We start from the raw sequence: 18,571 nt of genomic DNA on the forward strand, positions 1-18,571 counted from the left end.
AAACTTATTAATAAACGTTGTAATTGAACATTCTTCCTCTTCTTTTTTTTTTCTCTTCTTTTGGCTTTTTTTTTTTCTTTTTTTCTTCTTTTCTTCTTTCCTTCTTGTCACATCTTTTTTTTTTTTACTTTTCCTCCTTTTCTTCCTTTTCTTTTTCTTTTATTTTTTATTTCTCTTCCTCTTTCAACTCCAATGGTTATTATCACCCCAACTGTATCGCCACCAATATCATTATTTACCAACAGACTTATTTTTGTCGATAAAAATTTATAAATAATTATGAAAATTTTTGTAATATAAACCCATATTTAATTTAAAACTAAACTAGTCATAACTACTAATTAACTTACTATTTAAAAACGGACAATTAGATGATTAAATCAAATCCTTATGTGAAATTTGTCCTATGAATTGATTATATGATTATTTGTTGTAAAACTAGGTATGGAATTATTTCGTTTATACATTATATATTTGTCTTAGCTAACTTTTGGTTTTATTTGGATTGAATATATACTTGATGTAAATAAATTTTCAAAGTCCCAATTAATTTAATCAAGATTTTCATTTAAAAGATTTTATAAATTAAAAAAAAAAAAAAGCAAGTCTAGTTCACCCTTCTTATAGACCATTTATTTGAAGAGCTATAAGTTCTTCTATATCGACATGTCAAGGAAACAACTAAACCTAAACATAACAAAGTAAGATATTGATGAACAATATATTAAAGCATGAGAAACTGTACGATTTCTTTAAGAATAATAATGATATTTTAACACATATTTTTTTTTATAACATTTTAATATAATATATGTTACACTTTTTTTAAGTTTAAAATATATAAGTACAATAATAAATAAATAATTAATTAATTATAAAATTGCACATGTGTTGCATTAAAATATTATCCAAAAATTTGTCAAAATAATTTTTTCCTTCATCAATTAAATATATATTATTTAATATATTATTTTTAATAAAAAATCATAATATATTAGTTTTTTCATATAAAATGAGAAGTCTCTCTAAAGAAATTTGTAACATCTCAATTATATAGTATTATAACTATAAATGAACAATCAAATAATTAATAAAGTAGATCACTTAACAGACAAGAAACATAAGATTAATTTACAGTCATTTAACATAACCATAAAACCAACTTTATATATAACATATTAGGCTCAAAACTATGAACAAGAATGATTATCTAAACATTCAAAAGAAAACATAATCACTATAAGTATAACTACTAAATTAACTAAGCATCTAGGTCATCTCCAACTAACGCTTGTTCCACAGTCACCTCATCATCTTCTGCTCACACAAACCAGATGATCATAGCCAAGACAACAATGCACAAGAACATACCAACAAGGCACAAACAAAAGGCTAAGCTAGTGATATAAAACAAATCATAATACATATTAACATTTGACACATGAGTCACAGTTCATACAAAGTTATCCAAACATCTTAAATATGCCAAGACCTAGACTGGACTATCCAAATTTAATATGAATGTCGAGTTATGATGGGTTGTGCACTTGGCAAAGCCATTGCCAACAAGTTTCACCCTACTACACTCACAAGGTTAGTCTGTACCGCGTCTTAAGTCATACTGGAAGCACCTAGACTAAGACCTTCCGCTACTCTCACCACATGTATCAAACCTCTCTACTTGAGAATAAATGATCATTAGAGTTTCGAGATAACTCTCAAGACTGAGCTCCTTGCACTCATACCAACTATACTTTGATACAACCATTAAAAATCCTCCTTAGGACTCTTACACACCTCATTCCACTCAAACATATATTCCAAACATTACCACATATCACACAACAAACCATTATAACTTTTAAAATCATACACATAAAAGAAATGATTCAAAAACACTTAAGAACACAAACCCACATCAACCAACGAACAACCTCTGCTCGCCTAGCGAGAGACAAAACAACAAGCCTCTTAAGCTAAGCAAGTTAGCTTGCTTAACCTCTGCAACTCCCTACCAAACACCCAAAATACTCGTTCAACGAGCTCCAAAACAAAAAGCTCACAAAGTTGAGCGAGCTAGCTTGCTTAACCTTTGGAACTCACTGCCATAACTTTCCTAAACTTGCCTAATGAGTCCATTTTTCTTGCCTAGCCTGACTGTGTAATTCTGCAATACCAAAACTGCATAACTAACACTCCTAAACCACCCATGACCTATTATAATCATTTTCACCAACTTCTAACACTCATATATCAGATTATAAACTAGTTTAGACTTAAACAAAAGTGTTAAACCAAACTTAAACAAGTTATCGACTATTTTATCACAAGGTTTCACTTAAAAACATCTAACATCTTCCATTTAAGACCACAATTGAACTCTACAAGTTCTAGCTCATTTTTAATTAATTAAGGAACTCTAACAAGTTAGAAATGACTTACCAACACACCCCAAACCTTCCATTAGGACACAAAACCTATGATTCAAATTCTCACTAGTCCAAACCCCCAAATGCACTTAAAAACCACCAAAATACTACTAACTCTGTCTAGATCTGATTTCAACTAATTAACCATCTAACAAGTCTCAATTCACCTCTTCACATCCCAAAACCTCATATTTTGACTAAAAACACCTATTGTTCTACCTAGTTCTATTCTTTTCCACTTTTAACCAATTTCAACACAACCGAGAACATCTCAACAACACAAATCATCATAAGTAAGAGTTTAGCACCAAATCATATAAAGTCCACAAACAACATGTCGTCAAGCACAATTTCACCAAAACAATAAACATTAACTAATATCTCTATCATAAAAATTCAACATCTATCAACTTACATCCTAATAGTATCAATTCTTAAATCAACATAGGACAAGAACTAGCTTTTCTTACCTCACAAAGAACTACCACAGACCAACATAGCTCACCAAACTTTGCTTAGGACTCAACAAACCCTAGACACGCCTATAGAACATAAAAAAGTGATCAAAGAGAATCCTTAGAACCTCTTATCAATAAAGAACTAAGAAATAGAGGTAGATAACACATGCGACAAAAGATTCCTATATGCATGATCTAAACTAAAAGCGAAAAGGAAAAGGTTGAAACTTACTTGCTCTATAAAAGAAACTACTCAAATATGAATGGAGATTTGTCAGTCATGATCTTCTAGACACTTCCTGACTGCGATGAGTTATATTTGTTAGAGAAAAGGTAGAGAAACTCAAAGAAAGAGTTTTTAGAAAGATGATTTGTGTTTTAAGTACTAAAATGAGTTTAAAAAATTCTATTTATATTATTGAATTATTTTAAAATAAAATACCCAATTTTGTTATTTTAAAATGTCTATAAATTTTAATACTCTATTTTATAAGTTGTTAAAAAAATATTTTGGGATAAGTTAAGTTAAGTCGTTGGTGTTTTTTCAATTAGAAAAAAGTGAAAAAAAATTATTTAAATGAATTCTACAAAAAGTTAAATATATTTAATTATTATTAATATTTTTATTTTAATTATTTATTGGAATATAATAAAAAATAAAAATATTTAGAAAAGTCAAATTTACGTCAAAATCATAATTATATATATATATATATATATATATATATATCACTTTATAATATAGTTAATCATAGGATTTTATGTATAAATTATTCATGCGTGTGCAAAAAGTTTAATTTATGTATCTTTTAATACTTTTTTCCTTAGTAAAGTTTTAATTACTATTTTTATTTGTTTTTGTCCTTTCATTTTATTTGCGTGACTAACACAATATTATATATGTATTAATTAAAATTCAAAACTAATTGTTAAACTAAAAATAATATAAAGTTAATAAATATACATGTTAAATAATGATATATATATATATATATATATTTCTTCTTACAACAATCTTAAAAATATATCAGTATTTTATATTTCATTCCAAAGCACAGATCACACCATATTCAAAAGTAATTTCAATCTAATCAATTTAATAATATATATGTATAAAATAGAAGAAAATCCTCTTCTTTTAAACATTGAATTATTTTTTCACCATCCACTTGATGAATTACTTTCTTTTCATAGAAATTGTGAATTATGATTTATAATCCCTAATTAATTATGTTAATTTGATGTTACTACCTAATTTATACAACATCTGATTATAAATAAGAAAGAATGAGCCTTGTTGTTGCTTTTGAGTTTTTAACCGCGCCTATAAAGAGAGCAGCAGCATTTCTAATTACCAATACACCAAAAGACCAAATTTTCATTTATTTTTTCTCCACAAAAATATATTCATTCACAGAGGCAGTCCCTCACACCCCAAATCTCATCGTCTTCGTCTCAATCCTCATCGATCAAAAACCCTTATGCTTTTATCTCTCTTACACCCAATTTTCCAGAATCTTCGATCGTGGTTGGGTGTTCCTTCAAGCAATAATTTCTCCGGTTCGATTTTAATTTATAAAAGTATTCATTTCGATCTGTGTTAGTTCTGGTTGTGTTTTATTAATTCTAAGCTTGTTTTATTTTCGTATCTGATTGATGTGAATTTCATAATAGATTAAATTGTCATGAGTTGTGAATGAATATTGAGGATTTTTGAAAATGCCGGGATTAGCACAAAGGAATGAACAACTCACTAATGACTCGTCGAGGTCGCAGTGTACAGTTTCTTCAAATGGATTCTGGTCGAAGAATTCCAACGACGTTTGCTACAATCAACTCCAGAAGGTACTGACATTTTATACTCTTTTTTTATTTATTTCTTATTGGATTTTGGATTGTCGTGGAATCACTATTTTAGATTGGTTATTGTGTTAATAGTGGTGGTTTGGTTGGGTTTATATTGGATCTTACTGTTGGAACACTAGTTTGATTACTTTCATGGGGTTTGGATTCATAGTTTCAGTATTTTTCTGATTGATAAATGTCATTTCAGTGACTCTTTAAACAATTTTTTTTGTTACTTGTTCTTTTGTTGTCTTGCCCATTGAATAATATCTGTAAAATTTTCACACTCCTTTCCTGGAAGATATTTTTCTAGCTGGGCAATGAATTGTCAACAATGAATCACACAAACTTCAAAATGATTTTGAAAGTACAGGGGTTGGGTCAATTACAGATAGTTCTACCTGTGTTCTACCATTTTTAACTTCTATTTGTTTTTTAAACTTTGCATTAATAGGGATGGTACACTACTGCAATAATTAGACACATTATTTTGTGTTCATAACAATTAAAATGTTGTTGACTATTGAAACAATAATGTTTCTCTCTCAATGTAGATTTAATTTTTTGTTAATATTTTATTGTTTTTGCATGTATACTCTTGCTACGCATCATCTTGGGATTTTAGAAATTGCTTCATGGCCACAATTGTGGCTGCATTAACCTTATTTATTCACAATATTTCACAAAAACAAGATTTGTCATGAAATTTAATAGTGGCTGCCATTTAAAATCTTGGTCTATTTTGTGTTGTATTTCATTCTATGTCATATCTAACCTTCCAAGCAAATCAATGATAGTGAGCATCTTTGACCTTTACCTTGTTCTCTTGATAAAAAATGGAACTTTGACATGCTTACCTTGTCTCTTATTGGTTTATTACATTTTTGTGATGCAGTTCTGGAGTGAGCTGTCACTGCAAGCTCGCCAAAAGTTGTTGAGGATAGACAAACAATCCCTTTTTGAGCAAGCTCGTAAAAATATGTACTGCTCCAGGTGCAATGGGTTACTTCTTGAAGGTTTTCTGCAGATTGCTACGCATGGGAAATCTTTGCAACAAGAAGGGATGGATGGCCAATTTCCTTGCAACAGATCCGGAGGTTTGCGAAAGCTAAACAGTGAAGGATTAAGCATTATCAATGGATGTCAAGATGAAATCCAAGATCCATCAATCCATCCTTGGGGAGGTTTGACTACAGCACGAGATGGCTCATTAACACTAATGAGCTGCTACTTGTATTCAAAGTCTTTGAAAGGACTGCAAATTGTAAGTGTAATTCATTTATATTGGATCTTATGGCATTCTTTTCCCTGTTGGTAGCTAAACTTTTTCACATGTGTTAGGTATTCGATGGGGCACGTTCCAGGGAGCGGGAAAGAGAACTGCTTTATCCTGATGCCTGTGGTGGGGGAGGTCGTGGTTGGATAAGCCAAGGAATAGCTAGTTACGGTAGAGGACATGGTACAAGAGAAACATGTGCCTTGCATACTGCCAGACTTTCATGTGATACACTACTAGATTTTTGGTCAGCACTGGGAGAGGAAACACGACTTTCCCTTCTAAAAATGAAAGAAGAAGATTTTATTGAGAGACTTATGTACAGGTATCTATCTATTTGCCCATTCCTTAGTGTTAAGTCTTAGGTGAGTGGGGATTGTTACTAATAATATAAATTTCATTATTACAATCTGGTTGTACAGTTGAAATTGACGTGCAAAATGCCTCTTAAAGGTTTAAAATAAATTTCTAGAGTGTCTGTCTTCGATAAGATCACTGTCAAAAGAGTCAGTGAACTAATAAGAAGAAAATAAAGATATTGAGGGTTTGATCTTTTTACCCATTATCTACAAGTGATTTGAACTCAACTAGCTATATGTTGGTTTCTAGAACAATTGAGCTGCCTTTGGTGCTTAGGAATCTATCATATAGACATGAAGCTAAAAAGGTTGTCTAGCAGAATACTCCAGTTGCAGTAAATATGAGAAATGTAGTGCTGTATTAGTGGAAAAGGTTTTCTTACATTTGTGTCGTATAATGGGAAATGTTGTAGTGATTCTTGGATTTATTGGTTGAAAAATAAGAAATATCATGGATAGGCAGGGAGGGCTGCTTATTCTATCTCAGTTAGTAATTTGATGTTTTTCATTCTTTGTTGAATGTGTGTTAACTGTCTGTTTTTATATTTCCCCAGAGTTACTTACCCACGGTCAACCAAAGTATGAATCTATTAATTGTATTTCTTGGCAAAGCCCATCTGATATTGAAGGTTTTGCCCTGATTCTTGTTTATGACAGTTTAGACTAGAAATTGTATGATTAAAAATTATCCAAAAACAGTTGTTGTTCTTGCTAGAACTATTGTAGTGTAAAATCTTGGAGAATTGGAATGATTCAGTTTGTTCTTAGACTCCATTATTTATGCAATTGCAAAGTTTAGGAAATTGGATACTTGGTACTTGTGGGTTGTAAACACAGGTAGTTTGGATGAGAAAGTATGATTTTGTAGGAGGAAATTAGATATTTTGGGACTTTGTGGAGTGCAGATATGGACATCTAGATAAAAGCTGGTTATGTTATGTGAGAGTTTTCATCCAATTACGGAGAAGATAAATCAACAGGTGAGATGTTGTTAGGATTAAAGTTGACATTACTCTCTAGTCAAATGATGTGGTGATTAATATTTTCATTTAGTCTTAGGGTGATAATTTAGCCAACACGGTGCTGTCCACTGAGACACTGTCCTTTTTGTGATTGTGATGTTTGTTATGGGATTTATTAAAAAAACACAAGTGGAGTGAGTTTAATGAGATCCGTAATTAATGGAACCTGAGTCAAGAACAACAAAGAAACAAGAAAAGAATTTGAAGAACAGTGTATTGTCAAAGGAGGCTGTTTCAGAGAGATTTTGTCAAAGGCACTGTGGTGGATTAGAATGTTAACTACATATTTTTTATATAAATAGGAAAAACTTAATCTATTATAGATTCAATTCACGCTGTTTTTTACATTATTGCTGGTTTAAATAGCATTTAAGTGTATTTTCTGGAGTTACATTTTCTCAGCAAAAAATATTAAGTGAAGCCTTATGCTGCGTACTGTTTATCTAAATTTTCTTTCGTTGTGTTTGTTGCTGCCTTGTTCTACTGGGTCAGAGAATTTGCTGCTTTCTATCATCACATGGTTCTTTGTCTATTACAGTTAGATTATAGAAATAAATTTTTTAGTCTCTCTTTTGAACATATTTACTAATGTTCATTTTAATACATAAAAGCAATGCCTACTAGTTCATCACTAGCATGATTTAATGTATTTTGTCACCATCAGAAAATATATATGAAACTTTGCTTCAAAGATATACGGTATTTGGTGATATCACTTTTTCCCTATGTACATGTACACAATTGTATGTTTCAAAGGATGCTCTTTGCTTTTATTTTTTACTGATGTGTTACCATATCTATATCAGGTTTGATAGCAAGAGATTCTGCAGAGACTGTAGAAGAAATGTTATTCGAGAGTTCAAGGAACTAAAAGAATTGAAGCGCATGCGTAGAGAACCTCGCTGCACGAGCTGGTTTTGTGTTGCTGACTCAGCTTTTCAATATGAGGTGTGACTTGCACATTCCTATCCTGTAAAATCTACAGTGATTGAGATTTTAGTTGAATTATCTACGGAGTATCTACGAAAGATTGTTTCATCAAGCTATTGACAACTATAATAGAACTTCTATCTAAAATGACATCTGCCATTCACTTTTATTAGGTATCTGATGACTCAGTTCAAGCTGATTGGCGTCAGACATTTGCTGATGCATCTGGAACATATCATCACTTTGAGTGGGCTGTGGGGACAACCGAAGGAAAATCTGACATTTTGGAATTTGAGAATGTGGGGTTAAATGGATGTGTTCGAGCCAGTGGCCTGGATCTTGGTGGTTTGAGTGCATGTTTTGTCACTCTCAGAGCTTGGAGATTAGATGGACGATGTACTGAATTTTCTGTTAAAGCCCATTCGTTGAAGGGTCAACAGTGTGTACATTGCAGGTTAACGGTAGGAGATGGTTTTGTTACAATCACAAAAGGGGAAAGTATCAGAAGATTCTTTGAGCATGCTGAAGAGGCTGAGGAAGAAGAGGTAATTCAAGTTTCTCTAAGAAAATAAACCCTGTTAATTATCCATCATTCTTTGATTTTGATAATTATTCACAAGGAATTTGTCAGATTAGTTTTCATGTTATATAATGTATGCTCTCAGGATGATGATTCAATTGACAAGGATGGGAATGAGCTTGATGGAGAATGCTCCCGTCCCCAAAAGCATGCAAAAAGCCCTGAACTTGCTCGAGAATTTCTGCTAGATGCTGCCACTGTTATTTTCAAAGAGCAGGCATGTTTAGATTAAAATATTATTTTCTGTGCATGTCCTTTCTTGTTCAGTCACTGACCGTGTCTTATCCTTCAGGTTGAAAAGGCTTTCAGAGAAGGAACAGCACGCCAAAATGCACACAGCATATTCGTCTGTCTTGCACTAAAACTGCTGGAGGATCGAGTGCATGTAGCTTGCAGAGAAATCATTACTTTGGAAAAACAGGTCTTAGTTATTATGCTTTTAGGGGAAAGGCTGTTGGGGACAGGAAAAAAAACTCTTTTTTCTTTTTTCAAATTACACTTCCTAAAGCCAAATTGTATGAATTTGTCTATAGATGAAGCTTCTTGAAGAAGAAGAAAAGGAAAAACGAGAAGAAGAAGAACGCAAGGAGAGGAGAAGGACAAAGGAAAGGGAGAAAAAGCTTAGGAGGAAGGAAAGACTAAAAGGAAAAGAAAAAGATAAAAGGTGTTCTGAATCAAATGATGCTCTTGGTTCTCCTGAAATCTCAAAGGAAGAATTGTCTGCAGTTGCTGATGTGGAGCAAAATTGTCCTAATAACTGCAGGAATTTAGTTATTGAAACAGAAGAGACTAATCTATCGAGGGATGATTCTTCTAAAATCCAAGGTGAAGAATTGTGTAGTGAGGATAAAACTTTGAAACCACAAGATCTCTCTCTTGATGATTGTGAGGGAGAAATTTCAAATGCAAAAGACGAGATGGATCAGTCTACAATTGAACAATCAATGCTTTCTCATCAAAGATTAAGATGCAGGAAAGAATTTCAACAGGATATGCCTATGAAGTGGTCTGACAGACGGCGATATGCAGTTGTTTCAGAAAATAGTGTGATGGTTGGCAAATCTGAACCAAGACATTGTGTAGAGAGTTTTATGACATCATCGAGGACAATGAATGGGTTGAATAGGCTATCAAGGATTAATGTCCCAACAAAATCAAATTGTCGAAATGGTGGTCCTCCCAAGTTTAATGAGAAGTTTTATAGTTCCAAGAATCGGGCAAATGAGAGATGTGATATTCATTCTTGCAGCTGTAGCTTGAGTGATGAATACAAGACAAGGGTTGAGCAACATTCTCCTATGACTAGAGTTAGTCCGGAGACAAAGCCTACATGTCAGTCTGAATCTGCAGGGGATACATCCAAGCAATTTTATCGTGGTACCAAGAATAATCAAGTAGACTATATGCACGAGAGTAATGGAAGATCCAAAAACAAAATCATTTTGGGGAACTATTCTGGCCGGGATTTGTTTCAATCGAAGAGAGTTTGGGAGCCTACTGAATCTCAGAAGAAATATCACAGCAGTAATTTTGAGTCTGATGTTATTTTGAGGTCCGCTAAAGTTCAAGGAACTCAGTCTGATCTGATCAAGTCATCTATTGGAGAAGCTGCTGAGTCAGGTGAAAATGATGTTGAGGAATGTAGTTCAAAGAGATTTGGTGGAGTGGATGAAAGGTGTCAAAATAGTTTTCACGTAGAAGCTGAAGGTTCTTGTAGCTCTATGGAAATTGCTTCAGAGGAACCTGGAATATGTTCAACTGTAGGCTTTGCCTTGAACAGTTCTGCTGATCCCACTCAAAGTAGCACTTTTAGCTCCGATAACTGCTCATTATGTTTAAGTGAGGGTGATAACAATACCACCTCGTCAAACCATGAAAATACAGAATCCTCAATCACATCAGATTCAGAAGATGTTGGCGGGCAATCTGAAGTAAGAAATAATTTGGATTACATGGAAAATATATTGTCTGATTGTCATGAAGTTGCCACAGAGAATAACGACAATGCAAACGGGGAGGAGGGTTTGGTAAGAAGTTCAAGTTCACTGATTGGTCCGTCCTTTGATGGTACAACAAATTATGCATTTGGGAATCATGTGGAAACTGCCCAAAATTTTGATGCTTGTTTTCCCACCACTAATGTGTGTTCTCAACCTCAAAGTATGTTTCCACCGTTGTCAAACCAAAATATTCATTTTCCAGTGTTTCAAGCTCCTTCAACAATGGGTTATTTCCATCAAAATCCGATTTCATGGCCAGGAGCTCCTACAAATGGGTTGATACCCTTCCCACACACAAATCCCTATTTATATGCCAGCCCTCTTGGATATGGCTTGAATGAGGACCCACGCTTCTGCTTGCAGTATGGGGCCTTGCAGCAACCAACTCCCATTTTCAACCCTGCCGTTCCTGTTCATCAGCCAATTGCCAGAGCTAATGTCTTGAATGCAGAGGTACGGACTCGGGTTTCCAAGCCAGCTTCTTTGGTACAGCATCTTAATGGATCTTTTGCAGAAAGGGCCGTTCCAGCTGGAACTATTTCCAAGAAACCAACATTATATGGAGAAGTTATACATGATAATTCTGCGAAGTCACTTGACAATAACAATGATTTTTCCTTGTTTCATTTTGGTGGACCCGTAGCCCTTTCAAAAGGATGTAAATCGGCGCACACATCTTTGAATGGAGATACTGTAGGCGATTTTGGGTCAAAAGGTTCAGCAGATCATGTTGAAAATGTCCATAATTGCAATAAAAAAGAGACTCCTGCTATGGAGGAATACAATCTGTTCGCAACAAGTAATAAAGGTTTCCAATTTTCTAAAATGATAAAGTGAGAAGAATAAGGTGGCTGTTGTGGAATCCGGTCCCTATCTTCACATATGGTAATGGAGGTTTGAGTACCTTGTAATTTGGTGAACAATAAGCTTCCTTTCAGCAATTTCCAATTTAGCCTATAGCTTGATTAGTTAATTGTTGCCCAATTGTCTTTTTTTGTCGGTGTAGAGAAAGATTGAGAGTGCTGGTATTTTAAAAAGATTTTTTGTGAGGTCATAATCACCCTAAAGTTTCATTGAAGCATTTGTTCTTGATAATTCTTTTTGTCATATACTGAAACCAAAACAGGCTTTATAGTGAAAGCTGTATTTGGAGTTTTGAGGCCATATTGTCATTATGATTAAAGCATTTGCTTGACTGAGGTTATTTTGCCCCCTCTGATAAATTACTGTATCAGTTATTGAATTCAAATTTAGATCATTTCGTGTGAATCTCACCATTTTGTGACGCAGGGATATGCAACATTTGAGTATATGTAGTTAGAGTGAAAGTGGCATAGGGTGGTAAAGATATATACAGTAAAATTTGAAAAAACAAAGTGTATACGGAAAAGATAAAAGATTAAGGGTGATAAAAAAGTATTTTTTTTATCAAGGCTTTTTGGACATTTTCTTTTGGTTCTTAACTAAAGTTTATTTTATACCCTTGTGAAATGTTAATCTTTGAGATTAAAAGATATTGATCATGTAACAAACTGCTATTTATGTCACATTTTTTTACGTGGATTTAATAATTTGACATGATTTTCTTAAATTTTTAAACATGTTTTTATTCTTTTAAATTGGATAGATAGTGTTTTTTTACTCTCTTTGTTGAAACATTTTATTTTTAGTTATTTAATTTTGCGCGATGTTATTTTTAGCTCACAAAATTAGACAATATTAAATGTTAATGATGTGATAGATAATTATTTAATCATTATTTCTAATATGAATTTAATTGAATGACATTTTGTTTAAAGTTTATTCACTTTTTGTTCTCTAAAGTTATTTAGAATATAATATTTTGGCAATCATGCATAAATAAGCTATTCTAATAACTTAAATACAAAATTGTGTTGAGACACTGAAGACTATGAATTAAAGGAAATAGGATTCAAATATTTAGATTTTTAATAATCTTTTAAGAAATAATATCACCCAATTCAACCTGGTCCATATTTAATGTGCTGGATAAAGCTTAAACAAACTGAGTTGTCTCATAATTTATTTTACACACCACAACTAATTTTTCTATTTCTTTTCTTTTTCTACCTTCTATTTTTCTTCTCTTCATTTTTGTACTGAATGCAACATATAAATTCTTGCGTGGTAAGTGAATTCTGATACTATTTTTTATACATCTATAATGTTGTTATATGACTCATTTATTTATGAAAAGTATACTTAAATAAAAATAGGTTATATTAACTGTTTGTAAATGTGCATAACTATACTTTTTTAGTTATTTAAATTTATTTTAATGGTATATGTTTACTATTTTCCACACGATGACTTATACGCGAGTTGTTTGATATTTTATATTGTCCTTTATCATATTAATAACGTATTCTATTTATTTAATATTTTCTCCAAAAAATAATAAAAATAAGATTGAAATTGAAAAGTTAAAACTTATCTAGTCCAAATTGTTTAGAATTGAATTTAAATTTTCAACTATACTAATTAAATAAAAAATAAAGATCACATGATTATTTTCCTTTTAAAAGTAACCAAATACATGAAACTTCTAATTCTTAGATTAATATTGTTTTACCATATTGTAGATCTGAACTATACAATAACTTTTCCAATAACATATCTCTTAAGAAAAGCTTGATTAACATTTGAGAATTTTCTTTATCACCAATATACTAATATATAATTTGAATAAACTTCCATGATTACTATTACATTCTTTTAAAATACTCATTGTACATTAACATCTTTTTTATTAATATTTTTTTTTTGTGTTTGAGTAATAAATTAAAAACTATGGTCTTGTGTATGAATAATAAATTCAGAAATAGAATTGATAACCCTTAGGTCTTGTTCACTTGAATAGATTTGAAAAAAAGTAATTAAAATGATTTGAGAAAATTTGATGATAAATTTTTGTTGTTATTTATTAGAATAAATTTGGAGGTAAGAGAGTGAATTTAGAAGTAAATTTTTTTAATCTGTCACATAAATTAAATCCTAAACTAATTCTCACAAATTTTACTTCAAAATCTACTCTCACTTACTTCCAAATCTATTCAAATAAACAACAAAAAAAAGTACCTTCAAATCTTCTCAATTACTCTTTTCCAAATCTACTCAAGTGAACAAAGTCTTAGAGTCCCAAAATCAAACAAGACTAGCTGGAACTCTAGCACAAACCAGTATCAGCATCTTCTACCCTTCAACCACTAGAGCTAGTTGATCTCATCGGCAACATACTTGTATGATACAAGCTCTAGAAAGCCACCACATCTTGGTGACAAAGCCGACAACTTCTTATGTTGCTCGATGATGACCCTCGGTGTCTGTCTGATTTGGATTGAATGGAGGAAGGTGGTCTTGGTTGAGCTTCTGAGGCTTTCGTAACTTTTGAAGTGAGTCTTTTAAAGAGATGGAAGAGTTTGATAGACACAAACGTTCCAATCGCAATGCAAGATTTTACAAGCGAGCAAAAGATCACATTTTATCATTTGATAACTTTTAATCTAAAAATTCAAGTTATAAGACAAAAAAAGGAAATCATCATACAAGAAGTTCAATAAAAATGTGTATACTCTGGGCATTAAGTCCTGGAGTAGATCAAAACGGCTAAATATAGGCCAGGTTCATCCACAAATTCAGCTACATCAAAAGAGTGAGCTGCTGCAACACTTTGCAAATATGTTTTATCAGGTATGTCAGAAACCACTACATCTGGGTACTGTTGTCGTTGCTGTTCTAATACTTCTCTCCCTTTAGGATGACTGATAATCACTCTTCCACCTACAGGTCCAATCCGAAATTACTGAGCTAAACTTCACAAGGAGAATAAGAAAAATAACATAGAAATGTAAGAAAATCCATCAATTTACTGTGCAATACAGTCAAGTATACATTCAACTAGCAGAATAAAAATAAAAGTTACACATTTATAAATTATCATCTAAATAACACATAGTCATAAACATAGTCTCTGGCCCTCGTCCGAAATTACTCAATCCTTGGTGAACGACAAACTTTTTAAAACAGAACATCATGTTTGGTGTTTGTCTCAAAAGCAAATAGAATGACTGCTCATGCTTGAATGAAGTTAACATAAAAAATTAAAACTATAGCAGAGCTAGTAAGCAGCCATACTCTGTAACACACTCCAACTGCATTCTTCCCATTGATTAAAATTCTTTCAAAACTACAGAATTATGAGTAGAGGCATATCAAATAAGAAATCAAGTCTTGGTTAGATAAATTTCTTGGTAATCATAAATTGGAAAATGAATTAAAAAGCTAAATCAGATTAAAAATCCTCCCCAAGTTAAAATTAGCTTATACATCACCTAATGTACAAAAGTTTTCTTACTTAACTTCTTCAAAAACTGACTTTAATTAAGGATACAAATTCAACCCAAACATGACATTAGACCCAAATGTCAATTACAACAAACCGCATGCTTGAAAGTGTTTCATAGGGCGGTGCTAACATTTCTGAGAATGTAAACAACCTAAGTAGCTTTGTTGGGTTTCCTACCCCACAACACGTAGCAATATGCCATAAAAGGAGGAAACTATTAATCAGTAGCAATTATAAAGTTGTCAAAATTGAATAGAAAAATAACCTGGAGCACATTTCCCAGCCAAAGATCCGAGAATTTGGTCAAGCTTGAAGGGTAACGCGGGAAGAAAATAAAGGAAGACGGCATCAAAAGGAGCCCACTTTTCCGGAACATGTACAATCTCTCCTTGCCAACACTTAACCCTGTCATATTTCTCTTTGATGCAGGCCAACACCAGAAGCGAGTCATGGACAACAAACAGAGAGGAAGTCAACCCCACCAAGGAATCCACAAAGTCTTCAGACCCAGTTGAAACCAAAACCCTCGAACCCTCTTGGACTTTCCCCGCAGACACAATGCGCTCCACGCTTCGCTGTTCGAAGCAATCGAGCACGGACCAGTCCTTCTCCACGATTTCTGGGATGGAAACAAAAGACGCCCCCTCCGGCAGAGAAATGGGCGCGTCGATGTTTGAGTCAGTGGCTCGCCGCAAAGAGGGTTTTGGTGTGAGAGAAATTGGAGAGAGAGTAAGAGCAGTGGAACGGAGATTGTAAGTAAAAGGTTGGTGCTTGGATTGAAGAAAGGAATGGAAGTTGCATGGTGATGAGGGTATGGAAAGGAAGGAAGTTAAAGAAAGTGAATTCATGGAAGAAAAAACAGAGGATTTTGGAAGTAGAAAAGGATAGAATAGAGCAGAACAGAACAGAGCACACCAGAGAATAGCAAAAAGACTCTTGAATTAGGGTCTACATGTTTGGTAGAATATTTTTAAAAATTATATGTTTAAATAAAATACTGACAAATTAATTTTTAAAATTTTTAGTAAAATAGCTTTTTAATTTCTGAAAATTAGGTCAAATTTAAGTTTAGTATCGTAAATTTGAAAATAATATTTTTTAAGTCTCACAAATTAAGAAAAATATTGAATTAATATCTCTAGTTTAAGAATATATGCATGACTTCTGTTTTATTCGACTCTTTCACGTAAAAATAGGAAAGGAGTAAAATTAAAAGAAAATAAAAATAAAAATAATTAAATATTTCTCTTTATTCATTTAGACAAAATAAAAATAGAAAAATGAATTAAATATAGTAATAAAAAATAATTAAATATAATTAAAGTATATATTTTATAAATATAATTAAATATATTGTACAATATTAAATATATTGTATAAAATTGTTTGTTATATATTTTTTTAAAGTGTATTATATTTTCAAAAAATTAAACTAAAATATATAAAATCATTTTTCTTTCATTTTATTTTGATTAAAGAAAAATGTTTGCAAATAAATAAGGTTAAATATATGTTTTAGTCCTCATATTTGTTCTCCATTCTCAATTAGGTCCTCATGTTTTTTTTTTCTCCCAATTGCATCCTAATATTTGTAAATTTGAGGAATTAAGCCCTTTTCGTTAACTGACCACTAATGTCGTAGGCCAATTGAGAGGGCTTAATTGCCTCAAATTTACAAATATTAGAATGCAATTGGGACAAAAAAAAAACGGAGAGCTTAATTCCTCAAATTTACAAATATTAGGATGCAATTGGAAAAAACAAAACATGAGGATCTAATTAAGAATGAGGAACAAATATGAGGACTAAAACATATATTTAACCAATAAATAATGTATTGTATTCAAATATCTAGCATGATGCATGTCACGTGGTGTTCAAATATGTTTTGATGGCCCATGCACCGTAAATACACAATTTTTCGACATTTCATATCAATGATTCATCCAAACGATCGAATCTAGTTTAATTATTTTATGTTGATACAAATGAATGATGTGTAATAATAGTTGTAACATTTCATTTAAATAATTTAAACACTATTAAAAAAATTCACATACTTAACCTAGCAAAAGGAAAAAAAAAAAAAAATATATATATATATATATATATATATATATATATATATAGGTTTGCTAATGTGTGTATATTTTTTTTCAGTTGGTACATTTTAGTAATATATACCGAGTTTTAGTAGATAAAAATATTCTTATATATCATGAATTATAAGTTTTAAGGTTAATGATATTTTAATAATTTTCATTCTCAAAACTAAAAAAAAAAAAGAAATCCCAAAACCTTTACTCACCCCTCTTATTTCTCTCAACCATTTCTCTTTCATCTCTCTCACTTTAACATTTTCTTTGTTATCCCTACTGTAGCCCCAATTAAAAAAATCAAAAACACTTGCTTAACTCTAATCCACCTTCCTCACTTATCTAATTTATTTTTCTCTCATTTCCACACTCTCCCTCACCCACACACAACAACTCGCGACACTACAATTTATTGTTTTTGCTATGTTCGTTCATTTGTTTTTCACTTTAATAACAAAATAATTGATGATGTTAATGTTGATTTTATTGTGTTATATATTTTCCCTTCTTATTATTATTAAATTTCATTTTTGAATTAAGTCACGGTAAATAAAACCTTCATAAATCACAAAATTTTCATGCATCATTTGCACATGTACACCACATTTCATTATATTTTTATCACAGTATACATTGAGTATTTCTTGATGTGTATACATGACTTTTTTTTAATGATAAATATTAAAATAAAAAAAATGATATAAAGTTTATGCATAATTTAACACACATAGCAAAATCTTCTTATTGGAAGCAACAAAACATGGTTGCCATTGGTGCCACTCTAGATGGATTATTCTGGTCGGTGTATGAAGAGTGCATTACGGTAACTCCGTTGAACTACGTTCGTTTTTTATATTATTTAGTGTGAGTAGTTTACATGAAATTGAAATAAGTAATTTCATATAATACAAAATTAATAATAATAAATAAACATATAAAGATACAATGAATAATCTTACAACACTCCTATTCCTGTAACACTGTGCTATAATCGTGGTATTTCAAAAAACAATTTATGTATTTGTTGGTTTTTAACATTAGACTTGTTTGCGGTGTGGGTGAGGGAGAGTATGAAAATGAGAGAGTAAGTGAGGAAGGTGGATTAGGGTTAGGCAAGTGTTTCTAATTTTTTCAATTGGGGCTACAATAGGGATGACAAAGAAAAGTTTGGAGTGAAAGAGATGAAAGAGAAAGGGTTGAGAGGAATGAG

General features: G+C 31.8%; 2 protein-coding genes across 3 annotated transcripts; one reads left to right on the forward strand and one right to left on the reverse strand.

The window, feature by feature from the left end:
* Positions 1-4,216: 4,216 nt before the first annotated feature.
* Positions 4,217-11,959, forward strand: LOC106757724. 2 transcript variants are annotated; one of them, XM_014640488.2, is made up of 9 exons: positions 4,217-4,468; positions 4,562-4,732; positions 5,628-5,996; positions 6,074-6,333; positions 8,196-8,337; positions 8,493-8,864; positions 8,985-9,116; positions 9,192-9,320; positions 9,433-11,959. In XM_014640488.2, exons 2-9 carry the CDS (start codon positions 4,607-4,609, stop codon positions 11,734-11,736), a joined length of 3,834 nt encoding a protein of 1,277 aa, XP_014495974.1. In that variant the 5' UTR covers positions 4,217-4,468; positions 4,562-4,606; the 3' UTR covers positions 11,737-11,959. The 2 variants fall into 2 exon arrangements, with proteins under 2 accessions (XP_014495974.1, XP_014495973.1); XM_014640487.2 differs by having other exon boundaries at positions 4,217-4,447.
* Positions 11,960-13,972: 2,013 nt separating this feature from the next.
* Positions 13,973-16,219, reverse strand: LOC106757092. Its single transcript, XM_014639680.2, has 2 exons — positions 15,531-16,219; positions 13,973-14,700 (listed from the first exon to the last, which is right to left on the reverse strand). The coding sequence occupies exons 1-2, from the start codon at positions 16,111-16,113 to the stop codon at positions 14,501-14,503; spliced, it is 783 nt and encodes a 260-aa protein (XP_014495166.1). The 5' UTR covers positions 16,114-16,219; the 3' UTR covers positions 13,973-14,500.
* Positions 16,220-18,571: the final 2,352 nt, after the last annotated feature.

Source organism: Vigna radiata, chromosome 3 (genome assembly GCF_000741045.1).
Source record: "Vigna radiata var. radiata cultivar VC1973A chromosome 3, Vradiata_ver6, whole genome shotgun sequence".
In the NCBI taxonomy this organism is placed as follows: Eukaryota; Viridiplantae; Streptophyta; class Magnoliopsida; order Fabales; family Fabaceae; genus Vigna; species Vigna radiata.

Excerpts from the sequence above, each read along its gene's own strand:
- LOC106757724 (XM_014640488.2), top strand. The coding sequence starts at position 4,607 with ATGCCGGGATTAGCACAAAGGAATGAACAACTCACTAATGACTCGTCG. Across the intron at positions 6,334-8,195 it reads ATTGAGAGACTTATGTACAG|GTTTGATAGCAAGAGATTCT; the intron begins GTATCTATCTAT and ends TATCTATATCAG. Across the intron at positions 9,117-9,191 it reads CTGTTATTTTCAAAGAGCAG|GTTGAAAAGGCTTTCAGAGA; the intron begins GCATGTTTAGAT and ends CTTATCCTTCAG.
- LOC106757092 (XM_014639680.2), bottom strand. The coding sequence starts at position 16,113 with ATGAATTCACTTTCTTTAACTTCCTTCCTTTCCATACCCTCATCACCA. Across the intron at positions 14,701-15,530 it reads GGCTGGGAAATGTGCTCCAG|GTGGAAGAGTGATTATCAGT; the intron begins GTTATTTTTCTA and ends TTGGACCTGTAG.